Source organism: Salvelinus namaycush, chromosome 35, assembly GCF_016432855.1.
Source record: "Salvelinus namaycush isolate Seneca chromosome 35, SaNama_1.0, whole genome shotgun sequence".
Taxonomy (NCBI): Eukaryota; Metazoa; Chordata; class Actinopteri; order Salmoniformes; family Salmonidae; genus Salvelinus; species Salvelinus namaycush.
Genome location: NC_052341.1, coordinates 17,918,118 through 17,943,698, shown reverse-complemented (window position 1 = coordinate 17,943,698; position 25,581 = coordinate 17,918,118). Strand labels below are relative to the sequence as shown.

Here is a 25,581-nt window from a genome sequence, read left to right as displayed (position 1 = left end):
GAGACAGTGACTAACGATAAACCAACCTTTCCTTGCAGGAGAACACAGGAGCTCTATGTCTAAGATGGTATGGTTCTATCTCATGACCACCATACTGTGTGAAAGTCCCTGCTGAGTCGGGAACCATTTATTACAGCTTCACAGAACAGAGTCAGAGTGGACTTACTAAAGATGACCGTTGTTTGATCAGACAGAAAACACTAAGCCATTCATTGGGCAGCCCTATCTACAGTATCTTATTTACCAATTGTGCCATGTCCATGAGGCATATAAACTGAACTGAACTTCCTTGTGGATTCAAATAACAAATATTTGTGATATGAATGAGTAAAAGTAGATGGATTCTTGTGTGTGTGTTTGTGTGTGTCCCAGCTAGCACATTTGGTTCCATGGAAGTTGTGGGGACGTACATTTTTTGTTTCCCATTAGTTCTGGGAATGAAGCCATAAGTTTCCAGACCGGTAAAACTGAGCGTTTTTTAAATGAACATTTTGCCTGTTCTGGGAGTGTACATTTTTAGGTTGCAGGGAGGTTCTGACAACATTTTACTATGGTTCCCTGAAAGTTTACGTTCTGAGAATGGAAATGAAAAAGGTAATTAAATAATGTTCTGAAAACATGTTTCAATAATGCTTTTAATAATGCTGCTAGCTTAGTTTGGGTTAACTGTTTTGAACTCCATGTACAGATAGGGCACATGGAAATTCATTTGCTTAGGCATCAGTCATATTTATTTTTTATTGTGGCACACAAACCTATGATCTTCTATTATCTATCCATGGAATTAGTCCACTGCGCCACCAGGATGGAGCTCACATGTCATGTTTTTTAAATTCATACAAAGCTGTTCATTTTAGTCTATTCAAACAGACCCCATTTTAAAGGAAACAATCATTAATTGAGATCAGGCGTGGCCAATTAGTGGGTGCAGCCAACTCACCTGAACACTTAACAACATAGGTGGGAATTTCAGTACTTCAGCATAACGTTTTCTACATGTTTCCTTATGGTTCTATTTAAAGTAATGTTCTCAAATTGTTCTGAGAATTTTAAGAAACACCTTTCTTCTGTGGGAATTTCAGTTCTTCAGCATAATGTTTTCTGCAAGTTTCTCAGAACACAAAAAACATTAGTAATGTTCAAAGAACGTTCTAAGAACGCTATTTAAAAATATCCATTCCGTTCTCAGCTCAACAAAACTCTTTCTATCTTCTAAGAAACATATGGTTCTCAGAACATTATGTACTAGCTGGGTATCCTGCACCATTCCCAGAACGTTGTGGGAAGGTTGTATGCTAAATAACCATAGGACAACCACGCTCTCACCAAGCTCTAAGAAACATATGGTTCTTAGAACATTATGCGCTAGCTGAGGTGTGTGTATATGTGTTTGTGTATGTACACGTGCAGTCTTGTGTATGCATGTGTGAGTATGTATAAGTCGGAGTAGATGAGTACCTGGCAATCTCCTCGCTGTGAGCAGTCCAGTCCTTGATGTACTCCTCCTGCTCTCTCATGCGGTGTTTGAGGACCACGCCTCCAGGGCCAACCTGACCAGAGTTAAGGCTGCTGGTGGAGCCCCCTAGTCTGGTACCCCTCAGGACCGAGTGGGGGCGCAGGGGGCGCCCGGGTTTGGGGGAGTTCCTGTTGGAGCCAAACTCCTCCTCTGAGGTGGATCCGTACTCTGGGGGCAGCCGTCTCCACCTGTTAGAGGCTAAGGTCAGGGAGAAAGATATAGTTATCAAGAGATAATTTGTGTTTTGTTTGAAGTAATTTCAGTCACTCAGAAAGCACCGGATGCTCACAGTGTCTAACGCATTCTATCTTAAAGTTAAAGCCAAGCAGATTTCTGTAACTCTGAACTCTAGACAAATAATAGACAAGATATTCTGTAGGCTGATAGCCTGACATGAGGCTGGTGGAATGTAGGCTGATAGCCTGACATGGGGCTGGTGGAATGTTGGCTGATAGCCTGACATGAGGCTGGTGGAATGTAGGCTGATAGCCTGACATGGGGCTGGTGGAATGTTGGCTGATAGCCTGACATGAGGCTGGTGGAATGTAGGCTGATAGCCTGACTTGGGGCTGGTGGAATGTTGGCTGATAGCCTGACATGAGGCTGGTGGAATGTTGGCTGATAGCCTGACATGAGGCTTGTGGAATGTTGGCTGATAGCCTGACATGAGGCTGGTGGAATGTTGGCTGATAGCCTGACATGAGGCTGGTGGAATGTAGGCTGATAGCCTGACATGAGGCTTGTGGAATGTTGGCTGATAGCCTGATATGAGGCTGGTGGAATGTTGGCTGATAGCATGACATGAGGCTGGTGGAAAGTGGTCTGGTGGTGGAAATGTATATGGTTTTAACAGTGGCACATAATCAGAGAAGGTATACCACTTGCTCTCTCCCTCTAGCCAGACAATATTAACATATATTGTTATAGTAAGTTATAGTATTGTCGGATGTTGCCACAGTGTCCCCCGACCCCCCCTGACTCAGCCTCCAGTATCTATGCTGTAATAGTCTATGTGCCAGGGGGCTAGGGTCAGTAATTCTCCTGTTTTATCTGGTGTCCTGTGTGAATTTAAGTATACTTCCTCTAATTATCTCTTTCTTTCTTTCTCTCTCTCTCTCCCCTCCCAGAGGACCTGAGCCCTAGGACCATGCCTCATGACTACCTGGCCTGATGACTCATGGCAGTCCCCAGTCCACCTGGTCGTGCTGCTGCTCCAGTTTCAACTGCTCTGCCTGCGGCTATGGAACCCTGATATGTTCACCGGACATGCTACCTTGTCCTGCTATTTTCGACTCTCCCTCTCTCTACCACACCTGCTGTCTCGACCTCTGAATGCTCGGCTATGAGGTGCTGATCTGTTGCACCCTGTACAACCACTGTGATTATTATTTGACCCTGCTGATCATCTATGAACATTTGAACATCTTGAAGAACAATCTGGCCTTAATGGCCATGTAATCTTATAATCTCCACCTGCACAGCTAGAAGAGGACTGGCCACCCCTCAGAGCCTGGTTTGTCTCTAGGTTTCTTCCTAGGTTCCTGCCTTTCTAGGGGAGTTTTTCCTAGCCACCGTGGTTCTACATCTGCATTGCTTGCTGTTCGGGGTTTAAGGCTGGATTTCTGTATAAGCACTTTGTGAAATCTGCTGATGTAAAAAGGGCTTTATAAATACATTTAATTGATTGATTGTAATGTATCTTCCTAGGTAGACCTGAATCCAGTCCTTGACTGTCTCAGTTTCCTGTTTCCAGTGACGACACTCTTTAAAAAAAAGGTGCTGTCTAGAACCTAAAAGGGTTATTCAGCTGTCCCCATAGGAGAACCCTTTGAAGAGCCATTTTTGGTTCCAGGTAGAACCATTTTGGGTTCCATATAGAAACTTTTCCACGGAGAGTTATATTGTACATGGAACCCAAAAGGGTTCTACCTGGAACCAAAAAGAGTTCTACCTGGAACCAAAAAGGGTTCTCCTATGGGGACAGCTGAAGAACCCCTTTGGAACCTTTTTTTCTAAGAGTGTACTGCTCTGTTAGAAGGTGAGGTCACTGCCACACTCATGGTGGATTAGTTACTCATTTTAGGGAATGTGTTAAGCCATCCCACTGGGCAAAAACAGCTTGAATCAACGTTGTTTCCTCGTCATTTCAACAACAAAAAATCTATGTGATGATGTTGAATCAACATGGAAAACTGATTAGATTTGCAAAATGTCTTTTTTCACCCAACTTTGAACCTAAATCCAATAACACAGTGATTTTTTGTTTGTTTGTTGATTTCACATTGAATTCACGTTAGCTGACAACTCAACCAAAGGTGAAATTAAAAATAGACATTGAACTGATGTCTGTACCCAGTGGGATCACAATGTCACATCTGCGCCTAATGGCCTGTAGCCTGTACATGGATGACTTAATGCTCTCTCTAGATTTCAAATATATTAATTGGATTCACTGTAGTAACATTTTACTTAACTACATGACAAGTTCTAATATGCTATGACAATGTCTTAAATTAATATTTCCACTAGGCGGAGTACAGCCACTAAATAACACAATCCAGCGCTGCCCACAACATTTGCTCATCTTGCATCAGCAATGATGTTAGGTTGGCTCAGTAACACTTGATGTAATCATTTTGGCTCTGTAACCCTTAGCTTATTGGCAATTAAGATTGAATAAAAGATTGGTCAGCTTTTGGCCAATAAGAGGGTTTGGGCAAATAACAATTCACTTCTATCCAATTTGAAACTTGTGTCCATAGTAATTTAGGGTACCTCTACATCTAACAGACATAAACAGTTCCAATAAGATATAAGGTTGGAGTAGAGCATTAGGGTTATCATTGTAATGGCAGGTTGAAGAGAGGGACACATCACACACACACTTAACACACCACACTAAACACACACACACACACAGAGCTCTCTCTGGTACAGTACCCATGAGCTCCTCCTCTGAAGGGTCAGGCTCAGGCTCAGGCTGAGGGCTCTCTGAACAGGACAGACAGCCAGACAATGAGAGTGATTTACACTGATCACAACACACACATGGACAAGGACAAACAATGACCAAGAAAGGACAAGAAGCAGGGCGAGCCTATTCAAAAACTGCAATGATGTAATAGTGGAAAAATCCTAAACATTCCTTTACACCAGAATGGGGGGGAGACAAAGGGCTGGGAAAAAAACACACAAGATAGCATTTGACTTGCTCCTTTACCCCTTAACTGTTTTTTACATTAAATAATAGAATACTGAATGTTTCAAGCTGTACCTTATATCAGAGGGAATGTATCGGAGATGAGAGCAGGATCTCACCTGAAGGAGTGCTGTGAACGGAGGGGCTGATTCTGGACTTGGCCTCGGTCAGCTTGGACACACTGTTGGCCCTCATGCGAGGAGCCATTTTGTTGTCGGTGGGGGTGGAGGAGCGGAGTCCCAGACGCAGGGCGGTCTCTGCAGACAAGCGAGGGGAGGAGGTGCTGCTCCGGCCCACAGTACACTCTGAGTCACTACGGGCCGAGATGGAGCCCAGCCGCGTCCTCCTGGGCTGGGCCAGCATGTCCAGCCGCGAGGGGCCTTTACGACCAGACGGAGGCTTGGATGTGGAACTGGTGGTGGACACCTCGGAGGCCACAGACATCCTGTCTGCATCGGGCAGGTCCGTGTCGGACGTGTCCCCCAGCCGGGCCCGGCGGAGCAGGGACGTTCTGGTAGGCCGTGGCTGGGGCAGAGAGGCCTGTTTCCCCAGAGAGGAAGCTGTGGCGGCCTGGAGGGTCTTACTGGACTTACTGGAGCTGGTCTTGCTGCTGGATTTGGCCTCCAGTTTTGAATGTAGCAGGTCATCCGTAGAGGTGAAGTGGCTGCGGCCGTACGAGCGACTATACAAACTCTCCTGGTCAGAGGAGAGGATGTCGGAGATGGGGAAAGACGAGGTCTGATCGTCATCCGTGAGGTCCTGGGATGGTTGGCGTGCCCGCGAGGAGGCAGGCTGGACGGAGCGGCGGACATCTGGCCGGCTGGGATCGGTTCTGGTTTTGGTCTTTCTCTCCAGGCGCTCGCGGGCGTTGGTGCTGGCAGCGGTTTTGGAGGTTGAGCTCAGGTTGCTCTTCTCCTTGTGCAGGCTGCTTAGGGAGCGGCGTTTCTGGTGGGCTGCTTTCTTCTCTCCCTCCCCTGCTGCCTGGCTATAGGTGCTGGCCGTGTCCACGTCTGACTCGGGGGAGATGGAACCTGCCCGGTTGGCTCTGTCCAGCTTGTTCTCATCCCTCAGCTTGGCCTCCAGGAAGGCCATGACAGCCTCTGTGTCCTTCAGCAGGGTGGCTGTGTCCATGCTGCCCACAGAGTCGCTGCGCTCGCGGCCCAGGACACCAGCACCACATTTGATCCGGGGGATCAGCTCAATGGGCACCACACCACTGGGCTTCTCGATGGTGAAACTGCCCTGGCGGACCAGAGGCTTGCCCCCTGACTTCTCCCCCCCGTCCCCTCCTTCTTTGCTGTGGTGCTGAATCCTGTCCTCCGCCCACCTCCTTCTCTCCTCGGACCTCTTCTCACTGCTGCTCATAGGTCTGAGAGGGGGCTTGGAGGAGGCCTGTAGCGGGGCCTTGGTCTGTTTCTGTTTGCCCTTCATCATATCCCCCTCCTCTACGGAGGTAAAGCATGCCCCGTCTCCTTTATGCTCCACCTGGCTCTTCTCCTGGGGCTCCGTGTCCTGTTTCTCCCCGATCTCTGAGCGATGCAGGCCTAGGCCGGACAAGCTCTTCCCTGGCTTAGCCCGGGGGTCGTCGATAGGGAGCTGGGGGAGGGTCCTGCGTTTGCGCTCGGTGAGACTGGAGGTGGCAGAGCTGGCGCTTCGGATGGACACGCCCGACTCAAAGGCATCCGCTTCTGGTAGAAATAAACAAAAATAGTAAAGCTACATTTATAGAAGAAAATACACCTTCACTAATACAGATGCAGATCCACATGATCCTGGTTTTGGTAAATATATGAGCCCTACTGTACCTCTCTGCTGATGGACGAAGGCAGGTGACTCAGCCCCAGACCCTTCTGGGTCAGTCCTGGTGTGGTTAGCAGATAGACTGGCCCACTGAGACACCCAGCGACTACTGCCCACTGCCACCGGGTTCTCAGACACACTCTGACGAGAGAGAGACAGAGAGAGAGTGCAAGAGAGAGAGAGAGAGTGCGAGAGAGAGAGAGAGAGAGAGAGATAGACAGAGAGACAGAGAGACAGAGAGAGAGAGAGAGAGAGAGAGAGAGAGAGAGAGAGAGAGAGAGAGAGAGAGAGAGAGAGAGAGAGAGAGAGAGTTAGCCTCTCTTGACAGACTCATGGCACTTCACCCCATTGAGATATAGTGGCTGTGGGAAGAGCCAGTTAACCTAGCAAATCAACACGTCCCTGCTACTGGCCACATAGAGCTGGAGGGAGTATCCACATGTAGCAGGACACAGAACACAATGCTGCTGACATTCGTTCACCTCTGAATGGTCTTATGTTTCAGTGATGAGCCTGAAGAGTCAAATCATATTCATTATGTATTAGCTGATTCATATTTTAAACTAAGCATGGGAATGTCAAATGATCTGTCTCTGGCTATATCAGTTTTTTTATTACACTCTAGTGCTACTGAGGAGAATATATTGTTTTCACAGAGCCAAAGTGTATTCCTTTGCATGGAGTCCTATCAGAAAATCACAAGCTAAAGCAGAAATAGTACTGAACAGAATATCGAGATCAGAGATCCACATATACATCAGATAGACTATTGTAGCCTACTGTATATAAAGTCTCCTTCCTCCCCTCGTGCTTGAATGGAACTTGCCTGGAGGGGGAAAAGTGTAATTTCTCATCGCTCTATGAACTAGGTCAGGCACTGAGTGGCCTACTCTGTCAATAACAAGGAAGTGGTCAAGTCAGGGAGTGCCTGGTTGACACAACTAGTCCACTACTCCCCTTCCAACAGAGTCATCTTTATGCAATCAGGAGCTCTTGCTTTCCTCCATTTAGAGTAAATAGATATGCCACTTTAGACAGGCCTCTGTCACTCATTTCTGGTTTGTGCATCATTCCCCTCATAACACGAAAACAATGGGAGTTCCACTGGAAAATAAATGCTATTTTGGCATATTAACACTCAACAGTCTTCAGAGGCTGTCCCGTCCCTGAGAAGGAATCTGAGGGTCACAGAAAAAGACAGCGAGCGACTCCACCCTAGTACGTCAGGGTCATAGTAATGAATCTCAGTAATGTTTACATTTCTCAAGCATCACATCACTGAATGAGATACAGTTGAGGTTTACATACACCTTAGACAAATACATTTAAACTCAGCTTTTCACAATTCCTGACATTTAATCCTAGTAAAAATTCCCTGTTTTAGGTCAGTTAGGATCACCACTTTATTTTAAGAATGTGAAATGTCAGAATAATAGTAGAGAGAATGATTCATTTCAGCTTTTATTTCTTTCATCACATTCCCAGGTCAGAAGTTTACATACACTCAATTAGTATTTGGCAGCATTGCCTTTAAATTGTTTAACTTGGGTCAAACGTTTCAGGTAGCCTTCCACAAGCTTGCCACAATAAGTTGGGTGAGTTTTGGCCCATTCCGCCTGACAGAGCTGGTGTAACTGAGTCAGGTTAGTAGGCCTCCTTGCTCACACACGCTTTTTTATCCTATCAGAAGCTTATAAAGCCATGACATCATTTTCTGGAATTTTCCAAGATGTTTAAAGGCATAGTCAACTTAGTGTATGTAAACTTCTGATCCACTGGAATTGTGATACAGTGAATTATAAGTGAAATAATCTGTCTGTAAACAATTGTTGGAAAAATGACTTGTGTCATGCACAAAGTAGATGTCCTAACCGACTTGCCAAAACTATAGTTTGTTAACAAGAAATTTGTGGAGTGGTTGAAAAACGAGTTTTAATGACTCCAACTTAAGTGTATGTAAACTTCCGACTTCAACTGTAGATGCTATCAGGTGTTGGTAGCCTGGTGACTATGATGACTAAAAGCTGTGAGAGATTGGGTATAATAATTTGTGTCTCCATGGAAGGGGTGTTTTACCTCAGATGGAAGGCAGCTTGGTTTCGCAGTTTCTCCCGTCTCTGTGGTCTTCCTCCTCTCCTTCTTCTCCTTCCCCGCTTCTCCCTGTTGGTGTTCTACTGGTCCTGAGACAGACGGGTCCTGTTTCTGCTCCACCCCAAACACCTGGGCATCAAGAAAATAAAGAGCTTCATGACTCATCACTGCCACTCACGGTAGTCTACTACATAGACAAAGGTGGCTGATATTGGACCAACATGAGGGCCAGTTGGATCAAAGCACTGCCCCCACACACTTCATACATCCATTACGGCCATGTAAAAAGACAGGGAGCAGTATGCCAATTACTGTGTCAGCTAATTATAGGAATTACCATCATCACACTTCTAGTTTAGAGAAGACTACCCAGTCTATGCTCTAAATAAATCTGACAACCAATGCCCCACCCACTCTCCACTTACTCCATGCCCAAATTACCATCTTTTAAGTCCCATATAAATATTTAATGAGTCAAAAATGACATCTCAGGGCTACATGTTGAAAAGTTTAAACTGAGCTTTTTGGGGGGAATCTTAAGCCAGCAGTAAATCCTTACTTCTCTACTTCTGAGACTTGCCCTTTTAGAAATCTTTTCATTCAGCATGAGAAAGCATGCAGGCAGCTGTTACATAAGCAAACCGGTGGTTTTCTAAACTCCCTGGAGGACGATCGAATAATGGAGAGAGCTCGATGGTGAGCCCCATTAGATTTGCTCAACAGCGGTATGTAACATGTGGAATGCTGTGTTCAGAGTGAGCGCTAGCTAAAGGCTAACCTTGTTTTGCAGCAAGGTATTATGATCATAAACTAGTCCCTAGGTGTCAATAGAACAGTGCATTTGGAAGAAGGCGAGGATGGATGATGACATTTCTGCTCATCTTTTCTAAATTGTGTATGCTTAAGGGAGTTACTCATGAGTCTTATGAATGAGTCTTGTGCATGAGTCTTATGAGTGAGTCTTGTGCGTGAGTCTTATGAGTGAGTCTTGTGCGTGAGTCTTATGAATGAGTCTTGTGCGTGAGTCTTATGAATGAGTCTTGTGCGTGAGTCTTATGAATGAGTCTTGTGCGTGAGTCTTATGAATGAGTCTTGTGCGTGAGTCTTATGAATGAGTCTTGTGCGTGAGTCTAATGAATGAGTCTTGTGTGTTGAGTCTTATGAATGAGTCTTGTGCGTGAGTCTAATGAATGAGTCTTGTGTGTGAGTCTTATGAATGAGTCTTGTGCGTGAGTCTTATGAATGAGTCTTGTGCGTGAGTCTTGTGCGTGAGTCTAATGAATGAGTCTTGTGTGTGAGTCTTATGAATGAGTCTTGTGCGTGAGTCTAATGAATGAGTCTTGTGTGTGAGTCTTATGAATGAGTCTTGTGTGTGAGTCTTATGAATGAGTCTTGTGCGTGAGTCTTATGAATGAGTCTTGTGCGTGAGTCTTATGAATGAGTCTTGTGCGTGAGTCTTATGAATGAGTCTTGTGCTGTGTTAACTGTGTTTTTTATTATGGCAGCTGTTGCACTGGATTGTGACAGCCAGGTTATGCAGCAGGTTATATAGCTCACTCTCTCATTGTGTATGGCTGTTTATATGAGCTAACCCTAATTAGAACAGAGAGACTTAAGGGAAATTGATCGCCACATCAGCGCAAAGACCTATGCTGCTGGGTATACCATTTCCTGACAGAAACATTTCTTTGTTATTATACCATTGAAAATGTGTATATTAGTGAGTGCCTGATCAAGACCTTCAGTGTATAAAAGTGTTAGACTACATATTGTACAATGTAAATATTTTCAATTGGTCTCGCAACGACCACATTCAGTTGGAAATAAAATACATTACAAAATTAAATCCAATATACTTTTACCCATGGGTCAGAGAGCATCAGAGGACATAGTAAAATGCTTTTCATTCGGAAAATAGCGATGTAATAATTCATTATGACAGATCATTACAGCTTCAAAAGCTCAGCATGCTTAGTGGATGTTATTTATGGAGAACATTTTAGAAAACTGAAGAAAAATAACATGACCTTTGATACAGTTAATTCAAGACACATAGAACTTGGCCATTCTTACATTCAAACCAGGTCAGCTTTCCTACCTGCAATTCAGAAAATATTTTTTTCAAATAAAAATCGGATTCACAGCATCCCAACCCATAACGATAAATCCTTGAGGTGTGTGAAAATACTTCAGAAAGCTGCCCATACCTTGTCTATCATGCGCCTGGCCTCCTCCTCCTCAGGGTTGCGGTTCTCCAGCTCAATGGTGTAGGTTCCCTTATCGCTCTGGTCATCCTCCTGCTCCCTGTCCCCCTGAGACCGAGGGTTCCTCAGACCCTCCTCACTGGGGCTGGGCTCAGTGGTCTGGTGACCCGTACTGACCGAGCTCCTTCCTATGCTCTGGTCCTCAGACCTCTGCTTCATCAGGACCCGGGCGGCCGTGGGGGCACCCGCTATCAGTGCCGCTGATAACGGGGCCTTGCTGAAGTCTGTGGCTGTGGTCGTGGTAGAGGGGGACTTAGGGTGGGAGGGGGGCGTGGGGCACAGAGCCTCCCCGGCCACGCCCCCAAGCAGCGGTGCAGTCTGGGAGAAGGAGTAGGATCGTCGCTTGCGGGGGTTGTCGTCATCGTAGAACTCGATCATGAAGGCGGTCCTGTTGCTGGTGGTCCGGCCCCCCTGACCCCCCTGTCCTCCCTGCGCCACCCTCAGCCTCTCCTCCAAGGCCAGCCTCCGGTTGCCGAAGCGCAGACCAATCCCGTTCTCGGAGTCGCTCTGGGTGCCGTCCTCATGCTTGCTGCCTGGGAGGGCCAAAAGAGGAGAGCACATACCTGAGTTACTGTGCATACAGGAAACACTAAACCTCTAACCTCTGACCATTCAACTGCTAATTATGACTTAGCGCGAGAAAGCGAGAAGGACAGGCCTCCATAGCCCTCTATGATGCAATCCAATATGCGGCAGCACTCCAGACTTCACCCAGCCACAGTAATACCAGCTCTGCCTCCTCAGTGGGCAGAGGGGGAGAGAGGAGGGGGTTGGAGGAAGGAGCAGGAGCAGGAAGGGTGGAGGGAGGAGGGAAAGTGGGTATTCTTTAGCGGGGGCTCAGGAAATAGCATGAAATCAGACCTGACAGTAGTGGGTTCAGAGGCAGAAATCACCAGGCCACTCTGGAGCCTTTCATGCAGCAGCCCCAGACAAAGGAACTGTTAGGAGCCTCACAGCGCTGCCTGTCTCTGAGTGACTAGAGCTGGCTGGCCCCGGGCCCACATGAGTCAGACTGCAACTCCTCCACCTCATCACACACAGCACATAGACACATCTAGCAAAAACAACACAGTTAACCCTACTACACAGTACAGAACAAACAACACAGTTAACCCTACTACACAGTACAGAACAAACAACACAGTTAACCCTACTACACAGTACAGAACAAACAACACAGTTAACCCTACTACACAGCACATAACAAACAACACAGTTAACCCTACTACACAGTACAGAACAAACAACACAGTTAACCCTACTACACAGTACAGCACAAACAACACAGTTAACCCTACTACACAGTACAGAACAAACAACACAGTTAACCCTACTACACAGTACAGAACAAACAACACAGTTAACTCTACAAAGCACAGAGGCACATCCAATCAAATAACGTTATTAACCGTAATATACAACATAAAGAGACAGCCAACAAAACAACAGTTAACCCTACTACACAGCACAGCAGCGTTAACCCTCTAACACACGGACAAATGTAAAAACACACAAGAACATTCACAACCTTCTACAGTAAGTGAGTAAAACCACCAAAACGTAACATAATTATTAAACTGTTGGTTAATTTACATCACAAACAACAAAGTTAACCCTTACTTTGCAGTGTAAAAGCTACACAGTATCTCCAGGCGGTCCCCATGCACCCCGTGCACCGCATGCCTCTCCATCCATTGTGTTTCAGAGACCCACCTGAGAACATGAATATTAACACAGCAGCCTCTGGCTCGTCTCGCTTTCCCGTCCTCACGCTTGACGGCACACACACAGCTCTCTGTCCCTGGGGCTGACGGCAGCACTGAGCACCACTGAGCACGACTCAGACACACATGTACGGTTTATACACACACCAGGCTCCTAAGCTCCCAGTCCTGACTGCCTGCAGCATGACAACTCCAACCTCAACACCGACCCCTGTTTCTCCCTCCTCTCGGTCCCACAGCTAGACTCCCACCACAGCCTCTGGAAGGCACAGCTTCAGAATAAACCCCAGAAACCGAGTACAGGAGCCACACCTAAAACTGGAAAGACTGCATTGTCCAGCAGCATTGTATGTACTGTAGCACCCAGCAGCCCAGCCTCTGACTTCACCTTCATACATGCTATGTGCTTCATAAATCTCTATTCATACCATCCTGTCTGCGCCCCACCCCCAGACACAGCTATCGCACACCATAAATTAGCAGCCATTTAATTAGCCAGCTCCAAAGAGTAGCTAGCGCCCAGCCCGCACTCTCTCCTGTGTCCTGTCAAATAGCATCCCACAGCAAAATAACCCTACTCAGCAGTTAGCAGGTAGAAGAGGTGGGGAGAAAGAGAGTGAGAGAGAGCAAGAGAGAGAGAGAGATTCATGTTGTCATACCCAAAAAGTGCATTACAAAAGGCCCAGTGATGGTAATAAAGATGCAGACAGAGATAGTGTTCAGGCTCCAATTAAAATATGAAACAAAGGGAAAGCACAACTAAAGCACTATGTGGATGAATCATTAAGGAGATGGGATGGATGTGGCCTGGCTCCTTGGTGTTCAGCAGGAAATGAGTGCCGTAGGCAGGGAGAATGGAGAAAGGGGGAGGTAGACAGGCAGGTAGCCCACTGTGCCATCCATGCTAAGCTCAGACAATGGGTGTCAGAGCTGGGAGACGGCTGGGGGATTTAGAAGTACTGGTGACTAATCCTGAGGAAGTAGACAATATTCTGACTGCCATTAACAGAGCCATACTGTATGTAGTCTCTGGGTTTATGTAGGGCAGAGAGCCATACTGTATGTAGTCTCTGGGTTTATGTAGGGCAGAGAGCCATACTGCCTGTAGTCTCTGGGTTTATGTAGGGCAGAGAGCCATACTGTATGTAGTCTCTGGGTTTATGTAGGGCAGAGAGCCATACTGTATGTAGTCTCTGGGTTTATGTAGGGCAGAGAGCCATACTGTATGTAGTCTCTGGGTTTATGTATGGCAGAGAGCCATACTGCCTGTAGTCTCTGGGTTTATGTAGGGCAGAGAGCCATACTGTATGTAGTCTCTGGGTTTATGTAGGGCAGAGAGCCATACTGTATGTAGTCTCTGGGTTTATGTAGGGCAGAGAGCCATACTGTATGTAGTCTCTGGGTTTATGTAGGGCAGAGAGCCATACTGTATGTAGTCTCTGGGTTTATGTAGGGCAGAGAGCCATACTGTATGTAGTCTCTGGGTTTATGTAGGGCAGAGAGCCATACTGCCTGTAGTCTCTGGGTTTATGTAGGGCAGAGAGCCATACTGTATGTAGTCTCTGGGTTTATGTAGGGCAGAGAGCCATACTGCATGTAGTCTCTGGGTTTATGTAGGGCAGAGAGCCATACTGTATGTAGTCTCTGGGTTTATGTAGGGCAGAGAGCCATACTGTATGTAGTCTCTGGGTTTATGTAGGGCAGAGAGCCATACTGTATGTAGTCTCTGGGTTTATGTAGGGCAGAGAGCCATACTGTATGTAGTCTCTGGGTTTATGTAGGGCAGAGAGCCATACTGTATGTAGTCTCTGGGTTTATGTAGGGCAGAGAGCCATACTGTATGTAGTCTCTGGGTTTATGTAGGGCAGAGATATTTACGTATGAAGAATCACCAGTCAGAGTGGTAGGTTGTACGTAGAGAGCCGTAAGTGTGTGGGAGGGTGATTATATTTGTCCTATATTTACTGTATATTTGTACAAGTGTGTATTATTCACATGTGTGAATTATAGAATTACATAAATCAGACACTATTTGAGATAAAGGACCTTTAAATAGTGCAGACAGCCACCTATCATTTCATGGAGATGGTGTGACTTCATAGGGAATTTTGTCTGAGCAGAGTTTCCTGGAGGAGAATAATCATACAGCTAGATAAACCACTAAGATGAGTAGCGAGCAAAGCCTTCTCCCAGGATGAAAGTCAGATCAGGCTACAGGGGGAGTAAACACGCAATGGCCTTTCTTTACCTTCTCTCCTGTCTGCCTGCCTACTGTAGCTTAGAGTACGACTGCTGCTACCGGCATTAGCAAAGTAGAAGACATGCTTCTACTGGAAGGTAACATTACCTCCTCCACAGTGATCCTCAACACGGGGGCCCAACAAGGATGCGACTTCAGTTCCCTCTTGCACTCCCTGTATACCCACGACTGCATGAGCTCACACAGTTCCAACTTCATCATCAAGCTCACCGACGACACGACAGTACTAGGCCTGATTACCAACGGCAACGAGACGACCCACGGACATGAGGTAGGCACTCTGACGATGTGGTGCCAACGCCAGCAAAACAAAGGAGCTGATTATGGACTTCAGGATTAACCAGGCTGGGCATGACCCCATCCTTATCAACTGGGCCGCCGTGGAGACAGCGAAAAACAAATGGTCAAACCAGGCGGACACCGTGCTGAAGAAGGCACGACAGCGACTTTTGAACCTCAGGAGGCTGAAGAAATTCTGTCTGTCCCTGAAGGCCCTCACAGTGTTGTACAGGAGCATCATCAAGAGCATACTGTCGGGCTGCATCACAGCCTGGTACGGCAACCTCCCCACCGCTCCCCGCAAGGCTCTACAGAGGGTGGTACGCTCAGCCGAACGACACCATGTGTCACAGGAAATCCAAGAAGATCATCAAGGCCAAGAAGATCATCAAGGACCTCAGCCACCCGAGCCACGGCCGGTTCTCCCCGCTTCCATCACTCAGACGTGGGCAGTATAGGAGCATCATGGCAAAACTGTCAGTCGGCCAATAGCTTCTACCCCCAGACCATCAGGCTGCTGAATATTTAAAAAAAAATGTATATATTAAATTGTTTATTTTACCCTTATTTTACCAGGTAAGTTGACTGAGAACACATTGTTATTTACAGAAGTGACCTGGGGAATAGTTAGAGGGGAGACGAGGAGGGATGAATGAGCCAATTGGAAGCTGGGGATGATTAGGTGGACATGATTGTATGAGGGCCAGTTTGGGAATTTAATAATAATAATAATAATAATCATTTATAAAATGTCTATAGTACTTTTCAAAAGCAAAAAACCAACACGCAATGCATCACCATGAGTAGCCTAGCTAGTACATCACATTGAGTAGCCTAGCTAGTACATCACATTGAGTAGCCTAGCTAGTACATCACATTGAGTAGCCTAGCTAGTACATCACATTGAGTAGCCTAGCTAGTACATCACATTGAGTAGCCTAGCTAGTACATCACATTGAGTAGCCTAGCTAGCTAGTACATCACATTGAGTAGCCAAGCTAGTACATCACATTGAGTAGCCTAGCTAGTACATCACATTGAGTAGCCTAGCTAGCTAGTACATCACATCCAGTGATGTACTGGTTGACCTAACTATAGGTCAACCAATAGAGGCCAGGTCTTTGAGTGCATGCATCCCCCAAAGATGGAGATGGACAGTTCATGGCTTGATCAGAGGAAGGTGATGAGGGAGATGGTTGATGAAGAGTCTGGTGACAATCATACAAAGGGGTACTCTGGGAACCAGCCTGAGTCGTGTAGCTACTGGACTTCTCCTTCTTCCCAATGTATGGTACCCACTTGGGTGACGCCTCAGCAGCTCTGGGCGCCAGAAAGCTCACCCCACAGAGTTCAGAATTGTAGCCAGTCGTCCTCACTATGAGCCCTCTGCCTCAGCAGCTCTGGGCGCCAGAAAGCTCACCACACAGAGTTCAGAATAGTAGCCAGTCGTCCTCACTATGAGCCCTCTGCCTCAGCAGCTCTGGGCGCCAGAAAGCTCACCCCACAGAGTTCAGAATTGTAGCCAGTCGTCCTCACTATGAGCCCTCTGCCTCAGCAGCTCTGGGCGCCAGAAAGCTCACCACACAGAGTTCAGAATTGTAGCCAGTCGTCCTCACTATGAGCCCTCTGCCTCAGCAGCTCTGGGCGCCAGAAAGCTCACCCCACAGAGTTCAGAATTGTAGCCAGTCGTCCTCACTATGAGCCCTCTGCCTCAGCAGCTCTGGGCGCCAGAAAGCTCACCACACAGAGTTCAGAATAGTAGCCAGTCGTCCTCACTATGAGCCCTCTGCCTCAGCAGCTCTGGGCGCCAGAAAGCTCACCCCACAGAGTTCAGAATTGTAGCCAGTCGTCCTCACTATGAGCCCTCTGCCTCAGCAGCTCTGGGCGCCAGAAAGCTCACCACACAGAGTTCAGAATAGTAGCCAGTCGTCCTCACTATGAGCCCTCTGCCTCAGCAGCTCTGGGCGCCAGAAAGCTCACCACACAGAGTTCAGAATAGTAGCCAGTCGTCCTCACTATGAGCCCTCTGCCTCAGCAGCTCTGGGCGCCAGAAAGCTCACCACACAGAGTTCAGAATAGTAGCCAGTCGTCCTCACTATGAGCCCTCTGCCTCAGCAGCTCTGGGCGCCAGAAAGCTCACCACACAGAGTTCAGAATAGTAGCCAGTCGTCCTCACTATGAGCCCTCTGCCTCAGCAGCTCTGGGCGCCAGAAAGCTCACCACACAGAGTTCAGAATAGTAGCCAGTCGTCCTCACTATGAGCCCTCTGCCTCAGCAGCTCTGTGCGCCAGAAAGCTCACCACACAGAGTTCAGAATAGTAGCCAGTCGTCCTCACTATGAGCCCTCTGCCTCAGCAGCTCTGGGCGCCAGAAAGCTCACCACACAGAGTTCAGAATAGTAGCCAGTCGTCCTCACTATGAGCCCTCTGCCTCAGCAGCTCTGGGCGCCAGAAAGCTCACCACACAGAGTTCAGAATAGTAGCCAGTCGTCCTCACTATGAGCCCTCTGCCTCAGCAGCTCTGGGCGCCAGAAAGCTCACCACACAGAGTTCAGAATAGTAGCCAGTCGTCCTCACTATGAGCCCTCTGCCTCAGCAGCTCTGGGCGCCAGAAAGCTCACCACACAGAGTTCAGAATAGTAGCCAGTCGTCCTCACTATGAGCCCTCTGCCTCAGCAGCTCTGGGCGCCAGAAAGCTCACCACACAGAGTTCAGAATAGTAGCCAGTCGTCCTCACTATGAGCCCTCTGCCTCAGCAGCTCTGGGCGCCAGAAAGCTCACCACACAGAGTTCAGAATAGTAGCCAGTCGTCCTCACTATGAGCCCTCTGCCTCAGCAGCTCTGGGCGCCAGAAAGCTCACCACACAGAGTTCAGAATAGTAGCCAGTCGTCCTCACTATGAGCCCTCTGCCTCAGCTCTGCATTCCTCTACTGCATCTCCCATTCCTCTCAAGCTTCAGGTGACTTCAATTTATGTTTTCAAAACATCAGGGACCAGCAGCCAGGTGAAACACAAAAGCTGATACAGTGTCCAGATGCATCATTCAAACAAAAACGATTAGCCAGCTAGCTAGCCAAGTCGAAACGAGTTGACCTGCCAGTCCATCTGCAAATCTGTGGGTCAAAACCACCAGAAATATGCAATAAAACTCAACGTTATCAAAAACAAAACAGCTGATAAAAAAACACTTAAAAACGATTAAATATGTACATATTTCCAGGAGCTCTCTGCTTAGGTTGCTACTAGGGCGCCATTGCAACTACAGAACTACTAGCCACCGCTAGGCTGCTACCTGCTCCCTCTGATGTATCATTGTTACAGTTGTAAATATGTATATATTATTATTTGTATTATTGTTTCATTCACTTCTCACTTCCCCCCTGATGCTTCCCCTATGGACATTCCCTCTGGGACCCCTCCCACCAATGGACAGATATCATTGTTATTGTTGTCAATCCGTAATGCGGAAATTCAGCGTTACAGCGTGATTGTAATTTAAAGGCAATGTTCCCGTGTTAGTGGAGACTGCATTCACAGCAAACGCTGCATATGTCAGCTCAAAAGTAAATTACCTTTAATTTCTAGCGGGCAATCTGTAACGCTTCAGCGATACAGATTGAATAGCGCCCTAGGAATTTCTGGGTCAAACACAAGTCTTCTTTTAGAGGATCAGATTGACCAACATTTTAGGATCTGTTAGTAGCGAGTAAGAGATAAGCTTTGTTAAGAGGATGCATTTTATAGGATCTCCCCAAAAACCTCCCAAAATAACACTCAAACACTCATGGTTTTTAGCAGTAAAACACATGTTGATCAGCTTAATTGTGAGGTTAGCAAGGCCAGATGTAGAACAGTTAGTAGAAGATACTGTAGTGTAGCTATAGGGAGGAATAAGTGCATTCGCTGATCTGGCAACAGATGGGAGACAGAGAGAAAGACAGGCAGGGATATAGGGAGGAGAGCAGGCAGGCTATGGCCCTCACCTTTGAGCCTCTTGAAGTGGACAGGGACATCACTCTTGATGCTCTTGCTGTCCTCCGTGGACTCACTGCGCACCGTGGGGGGGTCGTTCTGGGCCAGCCAATCAGCCACCTTGCTCTCAGAGACCATCATGGCGGCCTGCAGGGTGCTGAGGTCCTTGCTGCCTGAATGGGAGGCCTTCTTAGGCCGGGGCCGGTGGTCCGGAGTCAGCTTGGACACGTGGTCCTTGATCGTGACCTTGCCAGGGGAGGTGTCGTCAAACTCGATTGTGAAGGCGTGAGGGGAGGCATGGCCCTGAGGGCTGGCGCTGGCGGTAGCAGCAGCCCCCTCAGTGTCTTTGGTGGGGATCTCATGAATGCTGTCCTCGGCCATCTGAGCCTCCTTGGTGGGGATCTCAAAGTAGCTGGGCTCTGGGTCCAGGCCGTCCTCCCTAGGCCTCTCACTCCTCTTAGGCTCTCTGCCGTCTGTAGGTTCACAGAGAGGAGAACACTGGGGATCAGTATCTAGAGGTCAGAGGTCATGCGCCCCACATGGGCCGTTCAGCTGTGTCTGTTCTGAGTCTCACCATTAGTCTGAATCAGTGTCTGAGGCCCTGGCAGAACACAGCCCTCTAAACAAAACAGGTCAGGCTGAGCTGGGGCCCAGGTAGACAGGCACAAAGCCATGTAGTTTCCACTTTGACAATAACTGATGAGGAAGCCAATCAAAACCCCTTTAGGCTATTACATAATAATGATTGTGTAACTTAATTTGATTACATTAAGTGGCAAGGCATTATGGGATGTGGAGATGATGGATGATCTGATTGGACCATCTGGTTTATATGTATGACAAAGTGAGTAGCTGTGTTGTTCATGTAACATACAAAAAAGTTGGCTTTGCACATTTCCTCCCTAACAGAGTAAAGGAACTATATCAAAGTCAAATATTGAAGATATAATACCTACAGGGATTTACGACCCCCTATAAAGCCAAATCTTTCTTGAAAGTTATATCTTTCACTTCAACTTAAAAGTACTTTTTGTCTCTTTTTGAAAACAGATAAACTCCCCATGTCTGCAACGAACTGGGGCTTTCAACAAAGTAAAAAAAATTGTGAAATGAGACATAATGTTGTCCATATAGAGAACTACAGTACCTTTGGAAAGTATTCAGACCCCTTGACTTTTTCCACATTTTGTTACATTACAGCCTTATTCTGAAATGGATTAAATAAAAAAATCTACACACAATACCCCATCATGACAAAGCAAAAACAGGTTTGTAGACATTTTTGGAAATGTATAAAAAATAAAAAAATAAAAAATGAAATACCTTATTTACATAAGTATTCAGACCCTTTGCTATGAGACTCTAAACTGAGCTCAGGTGCTTCCTGTTTCCATTGATCATCCTTGAGATGCTTCTACAACTTGATTGGAGTCCACCTGTGGTAAATTCAATTCATTGGACATGATTTGGAAAGGCACACACCTGTCTATATAAGGTCCCACAGTTGACAGTGCATGTCAGAGCAAAAATCAAGCCATGAGGTTGAAGGAATTGTCCTTTGAGCTCCGAAACATAATTGTGTGTGGAGGCACAGATCTGGGGAAGGGTACCAAAACACCAAGACCACAGTGGCCTCCATCATTCTTGAATGGAAGAAGTTTGGAACCGCCAAGAGCTGGGCGCCCGGCCAAACTGAGCAATCGGGGGAGAAGGGCCTTGGTCAGGGAGGTGACCAAGAACCCGATGGTCACTCTGACAGAGCTCCAGAGTTTCTCTGTGGAGATGGGAGAACCTTCCAGAAGGACTACCATTTCTGCAGCCCTCCACCAATCAGGCCTTTATGGAAGAGTGGCTAGACGGAAGACACTCAGTAAAAAGGCACATGACAGCCCGCTTGGAGTTTGCCAAAAGGCACCTAAAGTCTCTCAGACTATGAGAAACAAGATTCTCTGGTCTGATGAAACCAAGATTTAGCACTTTGGCCTGAATGCCAAGCGTCATGTCTGGAGGAAGCCTGGCACCATCCCTACGGTGAAGCATGGTGGTGGCAGCATCATGCTGTGGGGATGTTTTTCAGAGGCAGTGACTGGGAGACCAGTCAGGATCGAGGCAAAGATGAAAGGAGAAAAGTACAGAGAGCTCCTTGATGAAAACCTGCTCCAATTTTTTACAAGTTAGCAAACACTTCTAAAAACCTGTTTTTGCTTTGTCATTGTGGGCTATTGTGTGTAGATTGATGAGGAAAACAAACATTTTAATACATTTTAGAATAATGCTGTAACGTAACAACATTTTAAAAAATGAAAGGGGTCTGAATACTTTCCGAAGGCACTGTACTTTCAAACTGGTACCACTTGCATCAGGTCCTAGATTATAGTCACCAACAGGTCTGGCGGTAAATAAGGCTGTGCTTTCAGGTTTCATCCTATCCAAGCATCAATAACACCCACTGCTTCCCCGAACAAGACAATCAGAACTTAAGCATAGAACTTCCCTTTTTTATAAATACTACCACCCTTCCTCTAATGATCACATTAAGACTCATGTGACTGATGTGAAAACTCAACTCAAAAGCACTGAGGGTCATGGTGGCCATTCATTTAACATGGACACTCAGTGTACTACTGTACATTAGAGTCCATGAGACATACAAAGCATTACTAACAACACCCATGTCATTACATATTAATGACAGGAACCAAATGTATACTTAACAATATAATACATCTAAGTAATCTGGCAGGACTTTAGGTGTTTTACACTCATTAATCCACTGCCCTGAAGTGACCAGAGTGCCTTTAAAAGTGAGAACACATACCTCAAAGCTGAAACGGCCTGACTGACTGAATATCCTCCTGAAAAGCCACAGGTGACCAAAGAAAGTGCAAGTTCAGGCAGAGGTGGTTCCCTCTTCAAAATTAAAGCCTCAGTTCGGATTCCCAGTAAACTATGTCCTTAAATTGACTAATTAGCAAAACAATATATATAAGGACTTTAGCAAGTTACTAATTTAGCAAGTTACTATAGACTAGATAGCGAATGAGAGTTTCAGTGTTGGAGAAAGCGGTTTGTTTCAGCGCCCTGTGAGAGCTGGTGCAATGGCGTAACCCAATAGCCCTGAGTGACAATACATAAGGATGGGGGCTGGGGGCGGCTACAACAGAATCTATTCAATAGTACATGAGACCGTTCCTCTAAACTATCTCACTTCCCCTCCACTGCTACCTTCTGTTGTTAGTTAGCCTCTCTCTACTAGGGCAAGTGGGGGTAGTATGCCCTCTCCACACTACAGAAATAGCTATGGGAGGAGATTAGATTATAAATTGGCTCTTTGATGTGGGGAACTGTATTGTGTGTACACCTTATTGGCGTACCCTTATTATGTGCCTTCTTTGGGCTCCCAAGAGACTAGGCTTTCAGGAAAATAATGCTGATTCATTAAAAAGGTTTTCTATCTCTCCTCCACACCAGTCGAAGTTCCCTTTGTTGACTAAAGAATGCCTGCAGATAATGCTATTCAAAGCTGAAGGTTCCTTGGCTAGATAAACTCACAATGTATGCTCCTGCGAGAGAAAGAGAAAAAGAGAGAGAGCGAGTGTAGCTGGACGGTGAGGAGAGGAGGGTGGATATGGTGTCTTGTTTTGAACAGAGAGAGTGTTGTCCTCAGTGACTTCCCTTAAGTGGCATTCGAGGAGGAGGGTGTGAGTGCTTTCAGATTCAGTGCAGTTTGAATGAGAAGACGGAGCAGTTTCTACACAATCACATAGAACTCCATAACATTATATGGGTATTCTATAGACTTCAGCACCCACTACCAGCCTACCACCCACGCTCACTGCAAGCTGTCTACACTGCACACATATCATTTACATTGAATGACCATGAATATAACCCCGGATCTGTTTTTATGCCGCCGTAGAGACATGGCTTACAATTACATACATAACATGCCAGTGCACTCTGTTGAAGCTTGGGGCTGTCACTAAAGACTGGTCAGGAAGGCCCACTGTTTGTGACACTTTCCTTGGGGATGCTGCCCATATCAACAACGGCTGACAGACCAGTCAACTGCCCTCTACTGTGGGCCTCTCAATACCAGAGATAAGGACAGGTCAGTGGTCACAACATACCATCTACTGCACATAAGAGCACTGCTTTCACAATAATATTGCAATTTTACAGTTGAAGTTGGAAGTTTACATACACTTAGGTTGGAGTCATTAAAACTCGTTTTTCAACCACTCCACAAATTTCTTGTTAACAAACTATAGTTTTGGCAAGTCAGTTAGGACATCTACTTTGTGCATGACACAAGTCATTTTTCAAACAATTGTTTACAGACAGATTATTCCACTTATAATTCACTGTATCACAATTCCAGTGGTTTAGAAGTTTACATACACTAAGTTGACTGGGCCTTTAAACAGCTTGGAAAATTCCAGAAAATGATGTCATGGCTTTAGAAGCTTCTGATAGGCTAATTGCCATCATTTGAGTCAATTGGAGGTGTACCTGTGGATGTATTTCAAGGCATACCTTCAAACTCAGTGCCTCTTTGCTTGACATCATGGGAAAATCAAAAGAAATCAACCAAGACCTCAGAAAATAAATTGTAGACCTCCACAAGTCTGGTTCATCCTTATGAGCAATTTCCAAACGCCTGAAGGTACTACATTCATCTGTACAAACAATAGTACACAAGTATTAAAACCATGAAACCACCCAGCCGTTATACCGCTCAGGAAGGAGACAAGTTCTGTCTCCTAGAGATGAACGTACTTTGGTGCAAAAAGAGAAAATCAATCCCAGAACAACACCAAAAGACCTTGTGAAGATGCTGGAGGAAACAGGCACAAAAGTATCTATATCCACAGTAAAATGAGTCCTATATCGACACAACCTGAAAGGCCGCTCAGCAAGGAAGAAGCCACGGCTCCAAAACCGCCATAAAAAAGCCAGACTACGGTTTGCAACTGCACATGGGGACAAAGATCGTACTTTTTGGAGAAATGTCCTCTGGTCTGATGAAACAAAAATAGAACTCTTTGGCCATAATGACCATCGTTATGTTTGGAGAGAAAAGGGGAGGCTTGCAAGCCGAAGAACACCATCCCAACCGTGAAGCACAGGGGTGGCAGCATCATGTTGTGGGGGTGCTTTGCTGCAGGAGGGGCTGGTGCACTTCACAAAATAGATGGCACCATGAGGGCGGAAAATTTGGTGGATATATTGAAGCAACATCTCAAGACATCAGTCAGGAAGTTAAAGCTTGGTCGCAAATGGGTCTTCCAAATGGACAATGACCACAAGCATACTTCCAAAGTTGTGGCAAAATGGCTTAAGGACAACAAAGTCAAGGTATTGGAGTGGCCATCACAAAGCCCTGACCTCAATCCTATTGAAAATGTGTGGGCAGAACTGAAAAGGCATGTGCGAGCAAGGAGGCCTATAAACCTGACTCAGTTACACCAGCTCTGTCAGGAGGAATGGGCCAAAATTCACCCAACTTATTGTGGGAAGCTTGTGGAAGGCTACCCGAAAGTTTTCACCCAAGTTAAACAATTTAAAGGCAATGCTACCAAATACTAATTGAGTGTATGTAAACTTCTGACCCACTGGGAATGTGATGAAAGAAATAAAAGCTGAAATAAATCACTCTCTCTACTATTATTCTGACATTTCACATTCTTCAAATAAAGTGGTGATCCTAACTGACCTAAGATAGGGAATTTTTACTAGGATTAAATGTCAGGAATTGTGAAAAACTGAGTTTTAATGTATTTGGCTAAGGTGTATGTAAACTTCAGACTTCAACTGTACATTTCCCCCCAAAATGAACATGGTCATAATACAAATATCCTTACATTAATCGACTGTTGTTTAATAGAATTGTAATTCAAAGGTAGCCTACACTATACTTTCTACACATGTCAATGGTCACACAAAGAAACTGTTAAATTGCTTCAACTTACTGAGTTCCATGGTAGATGCAACCTCTCCCATACTTGAATTAAAATAAAAGTCCTCCAGGCTTTCCGATCACAAGCCTCAATTTATCCCAAAATGTTGGCTTTCCTAAGGGCTGCCGAGGACAAGCACTGCACTGGTGCTATTGTCCAGCTCTGACTGTTGATAGTGTAAGGACAGCTCTATGATCTAATAGTCTAAGAGGTCTGGTCGGCCTTCCCCCAGTCCACCCCAGCACCCATTGGGTGTCCTGCTGCGTCCAAGCCTGGCCTAATCTCTAATCCTGTTACTCCTGCCCAGCACAAGTTAATGGGATCCCAGTCCTCCGGACAAACACAGACACACACACAGTGTATATACACACTGTGTACTGCGAGTCCGGATGGCCATTACCCTCAATACACAGAAACAGGATAAGCCTGGGAATTAACATAAAGCCACCATTTCACTATTTACAGAAAGTATTCTGCACTTTATGTTCCAACGTTGGCATGCTATAGTTCTGTTAT

At 46.1% G+C, this 25,581-nt stretch overlaps 1 protein-coding gene across 1 annotated transcript in view; it reads right to left on the bottom strand.

The window, feature by feature from the left end:
* cep170aa (centrosomal protein 170Aa) overlaps positions 1-25,581 on the bottom strand; it is a 62,474-nt gene that overhangs the window by 4,376 nt on the left and 32,517 nt on the right. Inside the window, exons 8-13 of the mRNA XM_038975110.1 lie at positions 19,117-19,578; positions 10,814-11,403; positions 8,592-8,735; positions 6,521-6,656; positions 4,835-6,403; positions 1,459-1,714 (exon numbers count right to left, since the gene is read on the bottom strand). Of these exons, the coding sequence (XP_038831038.1) occupies positions 1,459-1,714; positions 4,835-6,403; positions 6,521-6,656; positions 8,592-8,735; positions 10,814-11,403; positions 19,117-19,578 (3,157 nt within the window). The remainder of the gene's footprint in view (positions 1-1,458; positions 1,715-4,834; positions 6,404-6,520; positions 6,657-8,591; positions 8,736-10,813; positions 11,404-19,116; positions 19,579-25,581) is intronic.